Source organism: Anarrhichthys ocellatus, unplaced genomic scaffold (assembly GCF_004355925.1).
Source record: "Anarrhichthys ocellatus isolate YVR2014 unplaced genomic scaffold, GSC_Weel_1.0 scaffold7, whole genome shotgun sequence".
NCBI classification, from domain to species: Eukaryota; Metazoa; Chordata; class Actinopteri; order Perciformes; family Anarhichadidae; genus Anarrhichthys; species Anarrhichthys ocellatus.
The window spans coordinates 1,914,693-1,934,346 of record NW_022280037.1 but is presented as its reverse complement, the minus strand read 5'-3'; the positions used below and the strand labels follow the sequence as shown (position 1 = coordinate 1,934,346).

Here is a 19,654-nt window from a genome sequence, read left to right as displayed (position 1 = left end):
TTCAATCCATTTGACCAGTGGATCGTGGAAGTAGTAGATTTCCCTCTGGGATGGATGTACTGTATTTGAGATGCATGACAGCGTAAAGAGAGGACCTACGAGGACATTTACCATTTCTGTTTTTATTGAAAATATGGGAAACTTCAAGTATGAAATGATATATGTTCTGGAATGGAAAAGTAAAAAGGGCTGCTATGGGTCAGTATTTACACGAGGACAATCTTTTCCAAATATAGAGTTTCATAAATAATATCAAAGAAAATATACAGCTTATTGAGAAAAATAAAGCTCCAGTGATAGTTTGTGAAACATTTTTAGAAGCAGCTACAGTAAACGTGGAAGCAAATTACTGTTGTGAACACGTGCATTAAAGTCAACAAATGTTAAAAGGAAACCCTCTTTGGCGTACGGTTAGAGACTTTACCAACAACAGAGGTCTCTCGTCAATGACACTTTAGCTCCTTTTTGCTTTCCCCTGAAACTCCAGCAGACAGTTCACACGGTTAAATGATAACAGTGCTATAGTTATAGCAAGAATCACCAACAGTGGGTGGAAACAAAAGTGATGCAAATAATAATAAAGTAGAACTTAATCCTCAATTACTAGGGACTATATACAAATCTTTACAAAAACTTGTATTGTACAGTGCAGACAAATACTAATGTACAAATATTGCAATACACCTTTTTAAAGACAATATGCTTTGGCCCTCACCAATGACCAATAACATCCCTTTATGTTTCACTGGTGCCGAAATCATCACCGTGTGTACTGAAAACAATGTGCAGACAACAAGTTGCATTCTTTTGAGGGAAAAGAGGACGTTGAGAAGCATAACGTAACTGGTTTCCACGTGATAGTCCCTGATAAAAATCACATAATTCACATGTTCATGAGCTTGTGGTTAAGCTCTGGAACTTCTCTCGTAAGCTTTTCACGAGATTACTTTCTGTCGTCTTCCCCGAAGAGGCAGCAGACTTTGTGGTACAGTCTAGGTCCTCCTGGAGAACATTGTCCCCGCCTTCTCTCGTTATCAGAGACACCTGACGTGTTGTGAAGCAGGTCCGCACAGGTTCCTGAAAGTTCTGTACTTTATGGAGGGGAAGAGACCCAAGCATGTGGTCCAAGGAGCTCCACCTGCACAGCAGGGGCTGAAGCTGGGGCTGGGCCCAGTCCTCTACCACATGACACATTTCTTTGTATGCTGTTTCAGACTCTGTCCTCGGACCGTCTGTCAGAGCTTTGTGAAGGTCAGAGGAGCTATTGTACTTGAGTGAGCACCCATTACACCTGTTTGTACAGCACTCCAGCACCCCGTTTAGGACTGTGCAGCTACAAGTTAGTTTCGAGGAGTGGGAGGTGTCTGTGTATTTGGTGCGCAGCTCCTGTACGTCAGGCCAGTGGAAGGTCACTGTCTCCGACGGTGGGCTTTGTGGGCATGTAACTGTGCTCTGGGAGCTGGGTCCAGAGCTGGGTCCAGAGCTGGGTCCAGAGCTGGGGGTCTGGACCGGGCTTGGAGAACGCTCTTCATGGACGACTGACTGATCACAAGTGTTCAAGGGCAACCTCAGGTTGGGTTTACCTGCACACATACACAAAAAAACAGACAAAAAAAATCTTTTCAGTTTTCTCCATACATGAGCTTAAGAGGAAAGTTACTGCAAAATAAAGCAGCAAGCATCCTATTTACCCTTTTTCCTCAATTGTATCTTCTCCTCATGGACAGCAGGCAAACTATTGAAGCCCTGTTGATTTGCTCTTTCTCGGTTCCTCGGCCACACTATTGGCCGGTTACTTTTAATGCGCTGACTGTACTGGCGTGCCAGCTGGAACACCTTGTTCTTCATCTTCCCCATGTCGTTTAGGATCTGGTCCTCATCCATACTTGTTCGGAAGCTAATTATCTTGGGTACTTGGCCATGGTTGACGCGGCTCTTGTCTTGAGACGTAGAGTCCTGACAGGATCCCCCTTCCACTGCTGGAAAAGTTGTGGTGGGAGATGAGACGGAGGAGCCATCTGAGGCAGTGCTTTTTTCAGACTCTTCTAAAATAGGAGGTGGTTGCTTACTGGTTTTAACATTTAAAGTGTCTGAGCTGACATCCCATGTTGTTTCTAATCTCGAGTCTTTAAGTTTCTCCTCTGTATTTTGCAGGTTGTCCTGGCTGTCCTCCTCTATTTCCATGTCTTGCCAAACCTTGAGCATGTCTGATGAGGTTCTAAACTCTTCCTCTGTGGTAGAGGTATCTGTGTTGCTCTGAGATCTAGCCTTAGCTTCCACTGGTCTCTGTGGTTTAGTCTTTTGTTGAGTGTCAGTGTTTCGACTCTTTTCCAAGCCAGGAAGGTCAAACACTGACCAGGAAGTGGGACGGTTCCGAGAGAGGCCTTTCCTATGAACTGTGACGGCCTGCTCCTGAGGATTACTGTTTAGCTGTCGGCTCAGGTGGCGGACCAGACCTGCTGGGATGTAGGAGAGACTCTCCCGGCGCTTGATGCTGAAGGCAGCATCTTGGTGCTCAGCGTGTTGGTAGTATCTTCTGATCTTGCAGATGAGGAGGCGATCTTGTTTAGAGAGAGTGGACCTGAGTTCCTCTTCAACGAGGGCGTTCAGTGCGGGATCGGGTGCAGGCGTTGACAGATCAACCTCGGAGATCACCTGTGGCCCTGGAGAAGAGCTGGCCAGCATTTGAGTCTGTTGCTCTAAATCCATGCAAGCTGAGGAGCTTTTGAAGACTTCATTATCTATTGAGGGTGAGGGGCATGCAAGGGACCCCAAGTCCTCCGATACCAGACTGCTCCGTCTCGAAAGGCTGCTGATGAAGCGCTCAGCTATCACACTTGCCTGGTCCAACACAGAGGAGGGTAGGATGCTTTTATTGTCTGAAAGCCCCTCTTCGTCTTCTTCTGAGAGCTCCCCATTTGTCAGTACACTCGTCTCCTCCACTTGGAGAACAGAGGAATCACTCTCCCCTTCTTCCTCCTCTGCAGCTTCTCTTGAGTTATTCTGAGATTCTGGTGTGTCGGCTCCTTGTTGCAAAGGGTAGACCGGAGACTCGGGGCACTGGGAGTAATGCATCTCCAGCGGATGGCTCTTTCTTGCTTGAGCGACACAGTCTAGAGGGCACAGCTCCTGAAATATGATAGGAGTGTTTGCAAAGTGGGATTTAATGAGTAAAACAGACATCACGATGGCAAGCACTCTCCGTTACCCATTAATGTAATGGACCCGGGCAGTGTAATCTAAAGCATCCACAATTTATGATGCATGTTTTATTACTTATGAGGCCCACTTTATTACAGGGACCAATTTCTATGTATGTATGTGTGCAACTGGTAAAAAATGTCATTGTGATTTGCTGCTTGGTTATTATTGACTCCTCGTCTCATTTCTGTTCACCCATACTGAGTTAAACCGTTAAAAGTTACCGTGAAAATCAGGTAAGAACTGCTCTAAAACACAATGTTACAATGTAACGCTGACCACAGTGTGTGTGTGGCATTTGAATTTCCAGGACCACATATAAATATCAGGCATTAATACAGCTCCAGGCATGTTTTCAAATACACCTAGAGAAATGCTTGGCTCATAGCAAAGGGCACTTATAACTGAAATGCTTATTGCAGTATTGAATACGCCTACTCTCATGCACCGCTAGACTATATAACAACAGCGAATAGACAGAAAGTGTGTCATTCAAAACATACAATGGCTAGAAAATATGCTTTAGAACAAACCACGCGATACTAAGTGCATGAGGATAGATGGTCATTCTTTAACACGGTGAATACATGTCAGAAGAGGCCTCAGAGACACGAGTGAAGATGAATGGATGGGTGTAGAAATCTATGCAATACTTTATTAATCACCTGTGTGGAAAGAGTTTCTTTCACAGCCACATCCACATGTTTGTCCTCCTGCCTGTGAGGTTTTACCTCCTCTGTTGGTGTAGTTTTCCACTCAGCCGTATCTCCAATCTGATCGTCCTGAAAGAGCAGAGCGGGCATTAAGCTTAGTTTGTATTCTAAATCATCCTAGAGATCATGCAGTGACTCAGCGTGCAGCAGAAGAATCTGTCACAGTGGGCAAACATTTCCAAGAGACTTAATGTGTCGTAAGGTCAGCTTTGAAAAATCCACTACAATGGTTGTGATAAAAGTCTTTATTGTTACTATTAATTCATATTCGGAAACAATACTAGTATAACAATTAACCTTAACAAAGACTTGAATATTCAGAGGGGAGGAAATATGATTATCAAAGTGCAAGGCTTTTGCTATTATACTGATCAGTTAATTAGATGTCTACATTAACCTTTGAAGTCAAACAACATTTAACAGGGCGCATTAGGCCACTGGTTCTAATGCTAATTCAGGCATGGTTTCAACAGGATAATCGTCAGCATCAATCACGTCCCAAAAAACAAAAACACAATCACGAAACATAGCACACTGTAACTACACAGACAAGGAAAACATCCATCAGAGGAGAACAGTGCATGCACAGGGTGATGACGTCCAACTCCAAAACAAGACAATAAAAGCAAAGGCATGCACCCAGATTGACTTTCACCCATACGTTTTAGAATTCACCGTTAGCAGTTTGGGAGAACTTCAGTCCATGCACTTCAATAGAAGGAATTCAACCTGAGGCATTCAATGTGCACAGTGCAAATGGTAGCAGGTGTTAGTTGGTTCTATTTATGAAGAAAAAAAAAAGAGGGAGAGGGGCGAGAGCCAGCGTGGGAGAAAAGAGTGGCGGATAGTATTGGTAAGCCAGTGGAATGGAGCGAGAAATAGGAAACCCGTGGGTGGCAGAAACCCTCACCGTTGTGAAGTGAGTGGAAAGCAAAGCCCTGGCTCTATAGTGCCAGCAGGAGATGGCTGCCAGCACTGAGCTGGCAAAGTCGGCTACCTGGTCGTCTCCCATCAGTATATCTTCCTTGTAACTCTCCCCCTCCTCCTCTTCCTTTGCCTCCTCTGTCTTCTCCAGCTCCGGCACCCCCTCACTTGGTGGAGAGTCCAGTTTCGGGTCACTGTCAGAAGGACTTAGCTGCTCCTGAGAGTCCCTTCTGGGAATTAGATCCTCCACACATGGCCTCTCAGCCTGGGACTCGCTTAGACTGGAGGCCAGCGTACTGACACTAGTGGCAGGCTGAAGGGAGCACCTCTCCCCCACCAGTGCACCCTCACTGTCTGCATGCTGTAGCGTGAAGTCATAGACATGTGGTTTGTTATTGCAAGGCCAGTGCTAGAGCCATGATGTGATAGCAAGGCTGGAAATGGGATGGAATCATCAATAAAGCTGCTTCAGCTTTAGGTGAGAAGTGATTTTTGCAATCCGGGGTAAGTCAAAGTATGTTCTGGGAAGATAAGGTTTCTACTTTCTAATTTTTGGTTTGAGTTGTTTTTCAATTTGAATAGAAAGTTTGAACTGCTGAGTCAAAACTGGATAAACCATATCTCACCACAGCACACTGACCGAAAAACCGCTTTCATACAGCAGAATGAAAAAGCTTATCAAGGTTTAATAAAAGACTACATTTGAGTTTCAGCACTTACCTTCAAAACAGCTGCAAGGAGAACAAAGACAAAGAAGAACAAAAGAGAATGTCAACATGTATGAAATAAAGCATGCTCAAGTCAAATATCACATGACAAAATAACCTGAATACGACATGCATCATGTACAATAATGGCCAGGACACAATCTCTGCCTACACAAGCATAGATTGAGTGAGGCAGAGGTTAGTCTGGCCCAGACTTCAGGGAGGCCTTGTGATTAGATAAATACCAATTAGAAACATACGTATTCCTCTCAGAGGCTGAAACAGGACGTGATGCAATTAGCCAGGATGTGATGACCTACTCCCTCACTAAGATGGAATGGTTGACATGAAAATTGCTTCTTCATTACATTGCTTCGGAAAATGTATCTGGACTGGGAGCAAAAGATAACTAGGGGACACAAATACAGAGGTTTCTCTTTCATAATGGCCAATTAGAATAGATAATAGGAGGGGGATGGGATCTGAAGGCAAGGCTGAATTTGGCTATTGAAAAGAGCTTGTGTATGACAAAGGCGTCCACCGCTGTTGCATATAATTAACTTCATTAGGAGTGTGTCCCTTGATCTGTTTTCCGGATGTCTTTGAGGGAGAACAAAGCAGCAGTGCAACAGAGATGTGGGCTGCTCCTGTTCGACAGACCAGTGGGGCCGCTGGGCCGCTGGACAGCACCCAGAACGTGGATCAACTGACCCGCTGTTTATGACCTTGTGGCTGCCAAAATCTTAGTGAACATCCAGTGAACATAAACAAATAACCCATCAAAGGTGTACCAACCTTTTGTGCTCCTTATGATTTGTTTTGCAGGTTCTGAAAGGAAAAAAAAGGTTTAAGTGACAACTAATCATCAGCAATACTATTCTATAATACTATTTGAATAATAGACACAAATAGATAGACTGAGTAGTGTTTTTTTTTAACCTGATCTCCTTCTCTCATTCCGCCCTCCAAGATGGAAGTCATCAGCTTGGCAGGACGCTGCTTTCTTCAGCCGCTCAGGACTATAGTGGTACTTCCCTGGATCTGAGCAACACAGGGACACGTCACTACACGCAGCCACAATTTCAATAACAATTTTCTGCTCATAGACATTTGGGTTATGGGCTACGCCTTCCTGGTTAATTCAACAGCATTCCACATTTTCAACTTAAAATGAAACACCCTCCTCTTTTGTTGGCAGCATCTCTATGCAAAACAGTTAAATTGACAAACGTAACTGTTTATGTGACACTTACAGATAGAATTGTCCAGGATGGCTTCTTTTGCCTTTGAAGAAAAAGTATGATTGTAATTAAATATGAGGCAATTCTTCAGTAGCAGAGAAGAATAAAAATCCTCCATGAGGGGCGGTGTTTTTTACCTTCTGTGGGACGATGGTGTTGTGGTTCTCAAGAATGAGTCTCTTAATGTGATGAGCCCAGAGACGCTTCTCTTCTACTGACTTGGCCTGAAACAACAAGCACTTCTCATTTAGTAAAGAGTCATTGATGTTAATAATAAAAAATAAAAAAATTATTATTATTAATATTATTATTACATCATCTAAATAATTATTCTAAGACTACAAGAAACACAGAAAAAACAGCAGATGTTTTGTGATATTTCTGCACGATTGATGCAATATTATGTTTTCTGTAATAGTGTTGTCCGTCTGCCTGATTCCATGTGAATGCAGCATAACCGGTGTTCCCAGTTCCCATTTACCTGCACTGTATGAGGTTGCTTGGGATGCTTAAAATGGATAACACTGAAGAGCAGGGGATCCTTGGCACTGTCGAGTAGCATTAGGGTGGAGCACTGCAACAACAATGAATGTAGTGATGTCCATAAGGCTTCATCCAATTTACTACCTTCATAAAAAGTTATTAATTATGTAAATCTTGCGTCATTTAACTGGAAATCTGATCTATTAAATCTCTAATCGATGACAAAATGTCAAAAAACATACTGAGATGTGGATCTTGTAGACGTAGTGTTCTCCTCTTTTCTTGGTAATGAGAAGCATCCTTTCGAAGAGGAAGAGTGTACGGGTGTTCTTCGCCCGCAGGACATGAAAGGTGCCCTCCAGCACCAGCTCTCCATAGGTGGTCAGGTCAGGACCCTTCCAGTTGATGAGAAGAGACTGTATCTCCTGCAGATGCACATGAAAGCACATACCCCCCCACACATACACTGTCAGCCATGTTCCTCCAGCATGAAAGAAAATAAATGTCAGCCATATGTCAGAGCTCATTTATAATCCTTATTACACACCAGGCAGAGAAACCGGCCAATCAGTCAAGGATTCAAAGTAAGGAAATCCTTTATAATCTGTAGCTCTCACTTTAGCACTCAACTAGATTACAGTATAGGCCAATACCATATTGTGACGGTTCATGGATTTGCTTTGTGCAAAATGTGCTTTGAAATACTTGAGATTTAAAATACATCTTTATGCTTGAGATGGAAGCAAATATCTGGAATAAATCAATGAAAGAAATGCATTTGGGCCCTCCAGACCCCAAAAGAGAGGAAAGAGTTTCTGGACAACAGAGAAAAACAGAGCTGCTGATCTTGCAAATTAACCTTGACTGAGTACACGTTTTACTCTCTGAAAGCACTGCGTGGCAATGACATAAATGTACCTTTTCAAGAGGATGTTGCATACATGCATGGTATTTCATTCTGACCTGCACTCTGACAGCATGTTCATGTTTCCTCTTCATATCGTTGATGTACCAGGCCACGCCGGTCATGGTGTCTATGGCCTCCTGAATGACCTCATAGCCCTCCTCGTCCGAGTCAAAGTGCTTCGCAATTTCCTTCACAAGAGATTAGGGACAGTTACAATTTATCACGATGTCAGCCCTACAGGGAGCTAGTGAAATCCTTCCCCAAACAAAGAAAGATGCATGTCCAAATAAATCTTTTTGATTGATACCAAAAAATACCAAATATCTTTTAGCCTTAAGGTTCTTAATAATTAATCAAATCAAAGATTGAACTGTTTACCAGTCACAGGCAACGTGCTGCGTAATAAGCAGTTCTAAAATGACACAGGGTTGAGAACTATTAGTGAATAGTTAACAACAAGAGAACCACAAATCTACCAAAGCCTGCAGGATGCATTTTGAAGAAATAAATTGACTACGGAGGACATTCTGTACCTGAAGCAGCAGGTGATACTTCAGGATCCTCTGGACCGGCTTTAGCAGATAGGAGCCCAGAGGGAGGGAGCGATTCAGAGCAGCCTGTCGATCCCCAAAGAACGTGGCCAAAGTTTTACTCCTCATGCATTCGGTCAGTGCTGCCACTGAGCTGGAGGACAAAAGAGAATTATATTAATCATGTACAATTTGTCTCTCAAAGAAAATACTACAGCAAAGATGTAATTAAAACGAATATTTTTTAGCTACTTACTTGGGATAGTTGGTGCAATACTGAGTGTATATTTCAAAGTATTCACTCTGAGGAAACAAAAGTCAGACAAACACATCACTAGTGTTTATTTATGTGAGAAACTGATGTCACTGTAAATCAGCATGAGCAAAGTGGTTCCTCTCACCTTATCTACAAAGCATCGAGCAATGGCCACAGGGTCATTCTCACACATGTCTAAGGACTGCAGCAGTTCACTGAAATGCAGAACACAACAGAGAGAAAGTTGAGTTAATGGACTTGTTCAGTAATTTCTTTGTCTGGGAAGGAATAAATAAAACAGAAGTAACCCCAAAGTAAATCCATAGCAATACATTTTTAGATTTGAACACAGTTGTGAAGAATCTCCACTAGATGGCAGCATACACTGTTAAACATGAACTTTGATGCATGCTCAGATTCATGCTCAGATTCAGCGTGAAATTCTTGACTTTGAATTGTCCATGCCCACAGTCCCATCAAAAACAAGCTTCATTCAGAGCTTGGGAAACTAAAACACGTTTGTTGAAACATTGTTCACGTCAATTGTAAGTTAATGACACACCAAGATAGAAATGTCAACAGTTAATAACAAATCTCAGCATAGATTTTTCTATTGTGTTCCTCAAGCAGTTGTTATCTTAATGTGGTAGTTTGGAGGGATTTTAGACTATTTTCAACAATTCTTGAAATGGTAAAAAATGGTTTAATTTAACACCAAAGCTGTGTAACAAATGCTATCAACCCAATCAAGATTGCTGCAACGATTTATGAGACATAATTGAGCATGGGATATTTATCATATATTTCCAACATACCATTCTAAGCCCGTATACAATCAATAATTTCATCATTTGAACAAGTGCCTAACCAAAACCCAATGTTTATTACAGATTCATGACTAGAACAACTTGACACACAATGCACTGTTGAGATGCATCTCTAATATATATGGTAAAGAGGTGTCTATGGTAAAGAGGGTTCTATGGTAAATAGGGTTCTATGGTAAATAGGGTCTATGGTAAAGAGGTTCTATGGTAAAGAGGGGTCTATGGTAAAGAGGGTCTATGGTAAAGAGGGATCTATGGTAAAGAGGGATCTATGGTAAAGAGATGTCTATGGTAAAGAGATGTCTATGGTAAAGAGGGATGAATGGTAGAGAGGGATCTATGGTAAAGAGGGATGAATGGTAAAGAGGGTTCTATGGTAAAGAGAGATCTATGGTAAAGAGGGTTCTATGGTAAAGAGGGTTCTGTGGCAAAGAGGGGTCTATGGTAAAGAGGGGTCTATGGTAAATAAAGGTTCTATGGTAAAGAGGGATCTATGGTAAAGAGGGGTCTATGGTAAAGAGGGGTCTATGGTAAATAAAGGTTCTATCGTAAAGAGGGGTCTATGGTAGAGAGGGGTCTATGGTAAATAAAGGTTCTATGGTAAAGAGGGATCTATGGTAAAGAGGGGTGTCGTAGAAGAGGTTAAAGAAAACAAGGCCCCCCCAGTGCAATGTGACAAGAAGAAAAGCCGTGTTCCCAGAAAATGGCAACACATGGAACCTTTGGATCTAAAAAACCTGTCAGAATCTGTTTTGTACAGCTGGTTGGAATTCCATTAGAGAGTAATAAGAATCAAATCATCCCCATTTGTGGCCCAGAGCGTTACAATAGCCTTGGCCTTACCGGGGGAGGCTCCTCGATGTGAGAAGAGAGAGGAATGTTAATGTGTGTTTTGGCAAGCAGTGTGGTCAGCAATAAGTACTCGCTGACATAAATGTGAAGCTAGCAGCACCACCAATTCCCCGGTGTTCTGATGTTTGCAAAAGTGTGTTTAGTGTAGAGTCAGTGTGTCGCTCCTTTGTTGCTCATTGCATCCCTTTTGTGTCAGGGAAATAAATGTGAACGGCAAGTAAAACAAAAGCTTACATTCATCATATTACGTAGATATGAAATTATATAAAAACACTCCTCAATTTTAAAGATTATCCTATACTTTTGATTATTGTGACCATTTTTAGTAAGATATATTTCAGCATAACAAAATTGGATGGTGATTATACTTTTTGTTTGTGACTTACCTGTTGAACTCATAGATGTCCTCTATGTTTCCAAACAGACCACACACTTGCTCTGGCTGAATGGGAAGGTTACTCATATCGATAATGTGAGCCAAGTAGTCCTGGAAAAACAGTAGAGACGGAGTTATACATAAAAGATGGAATGTGATGGAAAAAGGTCAGTATTTGGTGACATATCAAGCCAAGCGTCACACAGGCACTTCCAAATTCTCCCCAATAGAGGGAGCATTTATGTAGAAAAAGCTATGTTCTCCTTTTGTTCCTATTATATCCTCATTGAACCTTTTATGACATTTGGTTTGACCAACTGATTGCTGCAGATGTTGTTGGGCTACAATGTTTGACACACCATCTAGATGTGTTGCATTACAATTTCAAGGCTTTTCTGTGTTTAAAAAGCAGGATCACAGTAATTCACATACAACTGATGTGATCTTGAAAGAATCCTTTTAAGGATTTGTTCCACTGACCAGAAGCCAGTGTGTCTGGATGAGGTTCTGTGATACCTGAACCATAAACATCAGCACAGCCTGTTCCCCTTCCTGGTTTCAAATTCTCCTGGACCCCAGGAATACTCAGAAGTAGATAAGAATTATCTAAAAACACAGTGGCCAAATATGCCAACATCTGGATGATTATCTTGCCTCTTGGTCAATTACACACTCAAGTGGCATACAAACAACTCCAAACAAGTGGAGGAGTAAGAAGACGAGAGACAAACGCGCACACATGCAGACTACTTATAGAGCATACCAGTAAACAGCTTGTACACACACCCAGCCTCCCAGACAGTGTGGTGCAAATACGCGCACGCACACACACACGCACACACGCGCACACACGCGCACACACGCGCACACACACACACACGCGCACACACACACGCACACGCGCACACGCGCACACACTTAGCAGGCCTGCTGGGCAGCCCAGATTAAGAGTAGAGTCATCAGTGGTGAATGAACTGCAGCCGGTCATGGATGGAGAATTCCAGTGCAATGAGAGCAATGCTGACTTGCAGTCAGCAGGGCGTCTCATGGTCTCCTATAGAAAACTCGCCCCCGGAGTTAATACAGACATGTGACCTTTAGTATAGTGCGAGAGATTTAGTGCTGTATGTAGACGTTAGTTTACAGTGCTACTAGCGGTGCGTTAATGAAGAATAAGAAGAGTTACTTTTAATAAATGCTCCGATTGTGCAATTTTATGTTCAATCAAAATAGAAAGTTGTTTAAAAAAAGAATAAGAAGGGCTGTTTTGTCCTTTTAATACTGTCATGGGTCAAATCAAAAATCCTATTAAGTAAAGAATAATATTACTCATATGTTAGACTAGGTCTTTCTGAATCCCATAATCACCACATTCATGTTTCAACAATGTTGAGCATGATTATTCTGTGTGTTCAGGTTGTATTTAGACATGTGACCAACTGGGTCAAACAGCTGTTCTCATGGACAGTTGAGAGTGAGATTTGAGAGCAAGGTCTAAAGGCAGAGTGGACACAGCTCCAACAGCTGCTCGGGAGTTCAGTGTCAATATCACGTGTAAGCTTTGAATTAGTTTGCTGAAGAAACAATGCCAACATGAGGAGTTTCACACGTCTGTCAGATTCAAGGCCCGGTGTGAAATTAAAATGAGCTAACATGCAATCAGTTTGATGGAAGCCATACTATTATCTTAAAAGGATAACGGACACATCTGTACTAGACTGTGTTCCCACACTGTAGAATACATAAAAGCTAATTATCATTTCATCTGTGTTATTTCTCCAGTTGGTGCAAAGATGGAGGGTGTTTGTGTTGGCTGGGAGGGCCTCAGAGCTCAGCCTAGGCTGGAGCTGCGTGACCGGAGCCAGAGCAGGCTGCTTTGACGGACTGCTGCTCCCGTTAACTGAAATAGTTAGAAGTCCTGGAAGTGTTTGTCAGGAGCAAGTCCTTACTCGAGCAGCACTCCCTCCCACGGCAACTGCCAGACACCAGCACAGTCTGAGAAAAAGGTGAGGAGATGTGCTTGCTGGTTTACAGTCAGTCTCAGAAACGCCTCACATGTTAAAGACATTACCATAAATTCTGTGGAGGTTGTTTGACAGGAGAGGGCTCCTGTTTCTATGCAGGACTCAGGAAAGATTGAGGACCAGAGAGATCTCTTGGTCTGGAAGTTGTTTCCAGACTACAAAAAGTAGAAAATGTGATAAGATTTAAGTGATCTGTTGAGTGGTAAAATCATCCCTGGCTTATTTTTTCATCCTTCACATCTCTGAGATGAGGTTCCTGGTATCTTTGGCTAGGAGCACAAAGCCCATGAGTTCTGTCATGAAAGACCTGCACTGTGTCCCAGTTTTGACTGTGTGTTTGAACTCCAGATATGAGTCCACAATCCCAGGCTACAGGCAGTAAACTTTCACTGCACTGTAAATATACAGAATGGTTTATATACAACGCTGTGACCAGATCATGAACTGCTCCACAGGCTTCATCTCTACGAACTAGAAATCTATAAACAGAGCACACAATTGCCAGATGCGAGGCATGCATTTTTGTCAACAAAGCGATTTGTTTAGAAAGCGGGAATTCACAATGAATCCTTGTGATGAAAAGGAAAGAATCATCTCATGGATGTTTTACTCATTTGTGGCCACAAACAGCTGCTTAAGTTGGAACACTGCAGGTATTCTTTGTTCTCAACGGCAGTCGAGTCCGATTCCCCCTATTTTGGCTCCCCCTGGACAAATTCAGTAAATCACCTTCCAAAGAGTGCTGCAGACATGAAGTCATAGCTGCACATTAATCCAAGTCAAACATGCGCTTTAAACACACAGAACATTGATGATTTACTCTCTCAAATGGTCGTCTCACAGTGAATACTTGGCTAAAAGTTGGAAAAAAAACACCAACTGTAGCAGAATATTCAATTTCGGTAAAGTCAGCACAGCGTTGACATCCACTCACCTCCACGATGCTGCGCAGGTCCTTGACGTACATGCGCTCTGTCTCAATGATCTCCATGACAACACGGTCCAAATAGGTCAGCTTTGGGTTGGGCGCCATGGCGTGCGTGACGACAGGCGAGGCGGGGGTGTGAGGTATTCCACCACTTGCCTTCCTGTAGGAGGTGGCGTTGTTGTTCCACTGGTTGCTGATCACCCGCCGTTCCAGCCAGCGGCCCCTGGAGCACGTGAGGGTGGGACTCTGGTCCGCTGGCCGATCTCCAGTGCTTTCGGCTGGGCTCAGCTCAAGGTCTATGTCCTCCTCGCTCTGTATGGGTGGGGTGGTGGAGGAAGGAAGGGCTGCGGTGCTTCCAAAGAGGCTGCGACTATCACGGGATGAACCAGAGGAAAGGGTGGACACCAGGCTCACTGGACGTTCACCTTCTCCGTCCAGTAGCTCCACACATAGCCGGCTGTACTCTGGGCCCAAGTCATTGTTTGCCCGGTCCTGTTCACTGGTGGAGAGGGGCGAGGACAACTGAGGAGATTCTGGGACAGGTGAGAGAGACAGAGGGTATGTCAGGATTTGAGAAGGTTCATATTTCAAAAACATATTTGGGTTTTATACTATTTTGAGGAAACTTTTTTTGCATACCTGGCACCCACCCCGTACCCGGGCGTCTAAAAATTGATGTATTCTGAAATACTATCAGGGTTTCACTGTGTGCTCGGGATTCAATGATCTGCTGTTAACATTAAGTAATGTAACGCTGTTATAAACCAGATTCACTCTCAAACCCTTTTTAGTGATCACTTCTCTCACCAAGTGGATAAATAACGGCTGCATTAAAACACTGTCTGGGGACAACTTCAGATACATAGAACTGCGACTTTGAACACAGTACCAGTCACAAATCAATAAAAGACAGCCCAGAGCTCTGCGTTTTTACTCCCAGACTGAAACACAGAGGAGTGGTTTACAGTAAAACGCCTCACTCAAATCATTACTGACATGGCCTAATTCAAACACTGCCTGTTCTATGGAAAACCCAGCCATTTCCTCTTGTTCTCCTGACTGCTGAAGGCTGAGCCTTGGAAAAACAGAGAGAGGGGGGAAACTGATGGGAAGAGAAAAAAAAAATACAAGGAATGGGACCAGCAGCTTTGTTTGTATGTCTTTATTGAACTACGTTTGAATATAAGAGACATGGAATCCATATTCAGTTTCACATCCGTCCTGGACATATGGGGGAATTTTCCCTCACAACTGTTTCCTAAATATATGAAGTCATGGTGGTGTGAGAATGGAGCACTGAGAAGCCACTGTGCAGAGAGCTCCATTTCCATAAATATTTGCAGGGCAATGGGGTCAAAACCATTTTGCCAAGCTAAAGAAATGAAGCTTTGTCGCGTACTTTCAGCTTCAGCCTAATAAATGGAAATCTACGAGGAACAAACCACCATTAAGAAAAACATTAAATGATATTGCCTCGTGGGGATAAAGGGCATCATTTGGTTTTGATAGCCAACAGATGTAGCCTGAAATACACTCTCTTTCACCAGTGTTGACAAGTTGTAACATAAATATGTTCATCATTAGAGCATCATTGGTCAGCCGCCCATAGCTGATAATAAAAACATGATGTTGAAGGTATTTCGTCAATCTGCAACCAAAATGATTCACGATAAACAAGCGTACTCAATTGATGTATCTTACATGTAATGTACAGTTTTATAGAGAACATACAGTATTTTACATGTCTCCCTGGAATTAAGTATGTCAAACAAGAGAAGCATTTCACATGAGAACATGGGAAGTGCCCGAAGTTTGTGATTTATGAAGTCTTGAAAAAAAACGCAATATGCAGCTGGATGATGGGCTTCACAAGAGGAATCAAAAAGCCTTTCAGTTCATTCAGACGCACGCACCTTCTGGCATCCTCAAACTTTCCATGAGTCAGTCTCACGAGAGTCTCGTCCCCCTGCACAACTTGCTCCACAATCCACGCCGAGTCATCCCAACAGCACAGTTCCCATGCACAACCTCACTGGGAGCTGACCACTAAAGAAAAACTCTGTTTACGCACTGACAAATGACAGGGTTGATGGTGTAAAGGGAGTGAAGTGGTGAGCTATTACACTCACTATGCCACTACAAATTACATTCGAGGCTTCTACTTCCTTTGTCGCTTCTGTCTGTACATTTGGTTTCGAGCTTTTTGCTGCGTCTGGCATGCAAAACTCACTTCCTCCTCCCTTCTCTTCCTCACAGCAAATATCCCCCTATCATAAAGCTGCTGTGCTGAAAACTGCAGTCAATGCCAAGTTAAAGGGAGGGGAATGAACAGCACAAATCAACAACATGTGTCTGCTGTCGCCACTCTTCTAGTTATTATACAACTGCTCAGATTCAAAACTATATCTCCTGCAGTGGTAGTGTAAACTCGCTGACTTATCTTAAGACTCCAGCACACACTTGACTCCTTCAATAAGAGGATCGGTGGTTTGATCCCCGGCTCTGCTAGTCTGCATGTCGATGTGTCATTGAGCAAGGCACTTAACCCCAAAAATTGCTCCTCTATTTGTGCCTACGGTGTATGAATGCGATAGAATCTGAATTGTGAGTCGCTTTGGATAAAAGCGTCTGCTAAATGACTGTAATGTAATGTAATTTATTACTAATCTCCGAATGATCTGTAGCCACAATGTGCCGCCCTCTTGTCAGATGTGGAGGACTGTTAAGTATCCAGTATAAAATTTAGCATTTTCAAAACATGTATACACGTTTCCACCTAAAGAAAGCATGATTAGGCTGTTTTTACATGTTATTTGTTGCCAGCATCTTATATTTTAATGTGATCTGTGTATATGTGTATATAGTTTGCATTTCAATGTGTCAGTTTGTTTGTATGTTTTGGCTGTACAAGTGTTGATGCATTTGCAGTGTTTAAGCCATTGCCTTGATGCTTAACATCTGGAAAATGAATACACAATACATAATAAATTAAATGTATTGCCACATTTTCCCCGCAGCGACTGAGACTGATCAAAGATAAGCACAGCTCTCTGGCTGCTTTAAGACCACATTTGTTAGCATTAACTTTATTGGTAGGAAAAATGGTTCTTGGAATTCATCCTTTAAAGCCCAAATGCCAAAGACGTTTTGGCAATAACTGCAGCGAAAGGTCTATAAAAAGTAACCACCGTACAAGGGGCAGTGAGCAGCACGGTCTAGTTCAAACCATCTGTTTTCTACTTAACTGGCTCGTCAAATATAACATCTGCACACAAATATACCCTTCTGAACATGTTTTTACAATTCGCCTGTCAGCGTTGAATTAATTTCTATAAATAGATTGTGCATTCAGACTCTGTAGGCAACGGGACAAGATGTTGGTATTGGAAGAGTTCTTGTTTCCGTTTGAAGTCAGTGTTGTATTAACTAATCAAGTTTGAGCAGGCTTTGGTTAAATGCATGCTAAATGGTCTGTGTAGAGAGCAAAAGAGGCGGAACACACCGGCTATCATCTGACGGTGATTTCGCTTTTTCTTTTAAAAATAGCCTATAAACTGGCTACTTGTCACGTCTCTCAACTCCAACTCCAGTCTCGCATCTCAAGGAAACACAAACTTGGCCCAGATATCGGCTGGCAAACCTGGAACCCCAGAAATGTAGCCCCTTGCTTATCTGTCGTCGGACTGATAGCCAGTTGGTTAAGAGATAGGTGTTGAATTAGTCTTAACTGTTACTGAACATGTAAGTGAAAACTATTGTCTAAACACTTGAGAAAATTTGGAAAATGCACAATATAGCAGACTGATCAAAGCAAACAACAGCCGCTAAAACGTGCAAGTAAAAGTGAGATTCAGCCGTGAAGACGGTCAGTGCTTCAGAATTAATTTACTGAATAAAAACTTCAAGCGAGGGAATAATTGCTTCATATCTACATAGTTTAAAACATTTTGAAGTGTAATTTGTAAGCAGCGTATTTGTATCTGTTTTACAAAACACATCCCTCCCACTTCCTTCTCAACAGCTCTGTGGACAGACCTGTTGAATTGTAACCTACACATCATGGTTGCATAGTTCAGTATATAGTCCAGCACAACATTTCCATTACAGTCAAGCCATAGCTTTTCACATATACACGTCACAATTTCACAAAGTACACCCCCTCAACAAAACAACACTCTCCTTTGTTTCAGAGCTGCATCAATAATACAGTTGTTAACTCAGAAATAACCATTAACCAAATCAAGGCTAGAGAGATAGTATAGTATGTGGACTACATTTCAGGCAACATCTAAACCTCAATAACTCACAGCTGTTTTTCCAGGTCCATTTAGTTTCAACAAAGTCACAAGCAAGACTGCTAACTAATGGATTACATTATGTCAGCTGCTTGTGTGTGTGTGTGTGTGTGTGAACAGATTACTAACGTTGTTGCTGAGAAAAATGTCTGGAATTCCAGATAAAAAGAACTCCCACACCCCTCATCGTAACTCTTTGAATTCTAGTTTTCCACCGTTAAGCCAAGGTTACCAGACAAAAGGTGTGTTGATGCTACAAGCATGACATTTCCTTCTCTTTTGTTGCTTCCCTGAATCCAAAACAGCAGCTTATTTTAATGCAGTGCTGGCGTATGCTAATGCCACATGTAACCAAATAACCGTGTTAAATTAACGTAGTCGTTTATGTTCAGAAAACGTCAAACAAAACAGCTTACCAGTCCAGGACCCTTTACTTGATGATAAAACGAGTGAGTTTGAGGGACATGACTGATAAAGAGATGGGCGTCAGGGATGACAGGTGATTCAGGGCGAATGCTTCTGTTTCATCGTTGAAAGCAGACGGGACATTCACTCACCGAGGGGCTCTATGACTAATCAGTCTCGCACTAATAATGCAAAGTCTACACTTGTTTCCATTTCAGACTGAGCTTTATCATGCAGTTCACAAAGCAGACAGTTCATAGACTTGTCCGCCTCTGACATCATGGTTATATGAATGACATGCAGTACCTAATAAGGTGGTGCAGAAGGTGAATAGAAACATTGAAAAGAAATAGCCCAGCACCTGGTTATTAACAGATGATCTGTATCTGTCTGACGTTCTTGGTTTATGGGGCACAAAGCATTCCTTCATTAAGAAGATTCTCTGGCTTGCGTAAAAAGCGTCTCAGCATGCTTGAGTAAGGGCAGACTTGTTTAAAAAGCAGCCTCCAGTGACATGATCATATCAGAGCAACACATCTTCCAGGTAAAGTATTACCACCTTCTCTGAGAACATGATAACCCACGGCATACAGCTATGATGTTCGTGTTTTGTTGCAGAACCCTGTGATGATGATGATGTGATTCAAATTTCATCAGTTCATGCAAACCAGCCTCTATGCAAATTCTACCCAGGACAAGCTATAGTTTTCTTTCCTCCAAAGTCTAAAACTGCCCCGTCCACGTACCTGGCTAGCTTCTGTTTTGCACTCACGGCAGGATGACAGTAAATACATCTTTGTGTACAGGACATTGCATAACACAATGTCTACTTGACTTACGTTATTAGGAAACAAACTAGAGACAAACAAGGTTAATAATAACAATGTCAGTCTAAAAATGATGGTGCACGCCGGAAAATGTTCAGCATCAACAACAGTAACAATTATGTCAAGTTGAACTACATGTTTAAAATATTAAAATATAT

The 19,654-nt window shown here is 42.4% G+C and overlaps 1 protein-coding gene across 6 annotated transcripts in view; it reads right to left on the bottom strand.

Annotated features, from left to right (window-relative positions):
• Positions 1-106: 106 nt before the first annotated feature.
• Positions 107-19,654, bottom strand: part of LOC116383593 (pleckstrin homology domain-containing family G member 3) — a 31,981-nt gene continuing 12,433 nt past the window's right edge. For 3 of the 6 annotated variants that reach the window (XM_031847550.1, XM_031847555.1, XM_031847551.1), the window contains 17 exons: positions 13,976-14,502; positions 11,028-11,128; positions 9,108-9,177; positions 8,963-9,009; positions 8,710-8,860; positions 8,233-8,364; positions 7,512-7,694; positions 7,268-7,360; positions 6,924-7,010; positions 6,799-6,829; positions 6,485-6,586; positions 6,341-6,373; positions 5,559-5,569; positions 4,825-5,199; positions 3,867-3,983; positions 1,692-3,129; positions 107-1,583 (listed from right to left, as the gene is read on the bottom strand). In XM_031847550.1, the coding sequence (XP_031703410.1) occupies positions 892-1,583; positions 1,692-3,129; positions 3,867-3,983; positions 4,825-5,199; positions 5,559-5,569; positions 6,341-6,373; positions 6,485-6,586; positions 6,799-6,829; positions 6,924-7,010; positions 7,268-7,360; positions 7,512-7,694; positions 8,233-8,364; positions 8,710-8,860; positions 8,963-9,009; positions 9,108-9,177; positions 11,028-11,128; positions 13,976-14,502 (4,190 nt within the window). In that variant the 3' untranslated portion in view covers positions 107-891. Of the gene's footprint in view, positions 1,584-1,691; positions 3,130-3,866; positions 3,984-4,824; positions 5,200-5,558; positions 5,570-6,340; positions 6,374-6,484; positions 6,587-6,798; positions 6,830-6,923; positions 7,011-7,267; positions 7,361-7,511; positions 7,695-8,232; positions 8,365-8,709; positions 8,861-8,962; positions 9,010-9,107; positions 9,178-11,027; positions 11,129-13,975; positions 14,503-15,882; positions 16,491-19,654 lie in introns of those variants that run through there. The other 3 variants (XM_031847553.1, XM_031847552.1, XM_031847554.1) reach the window with 3 other exon arrangements.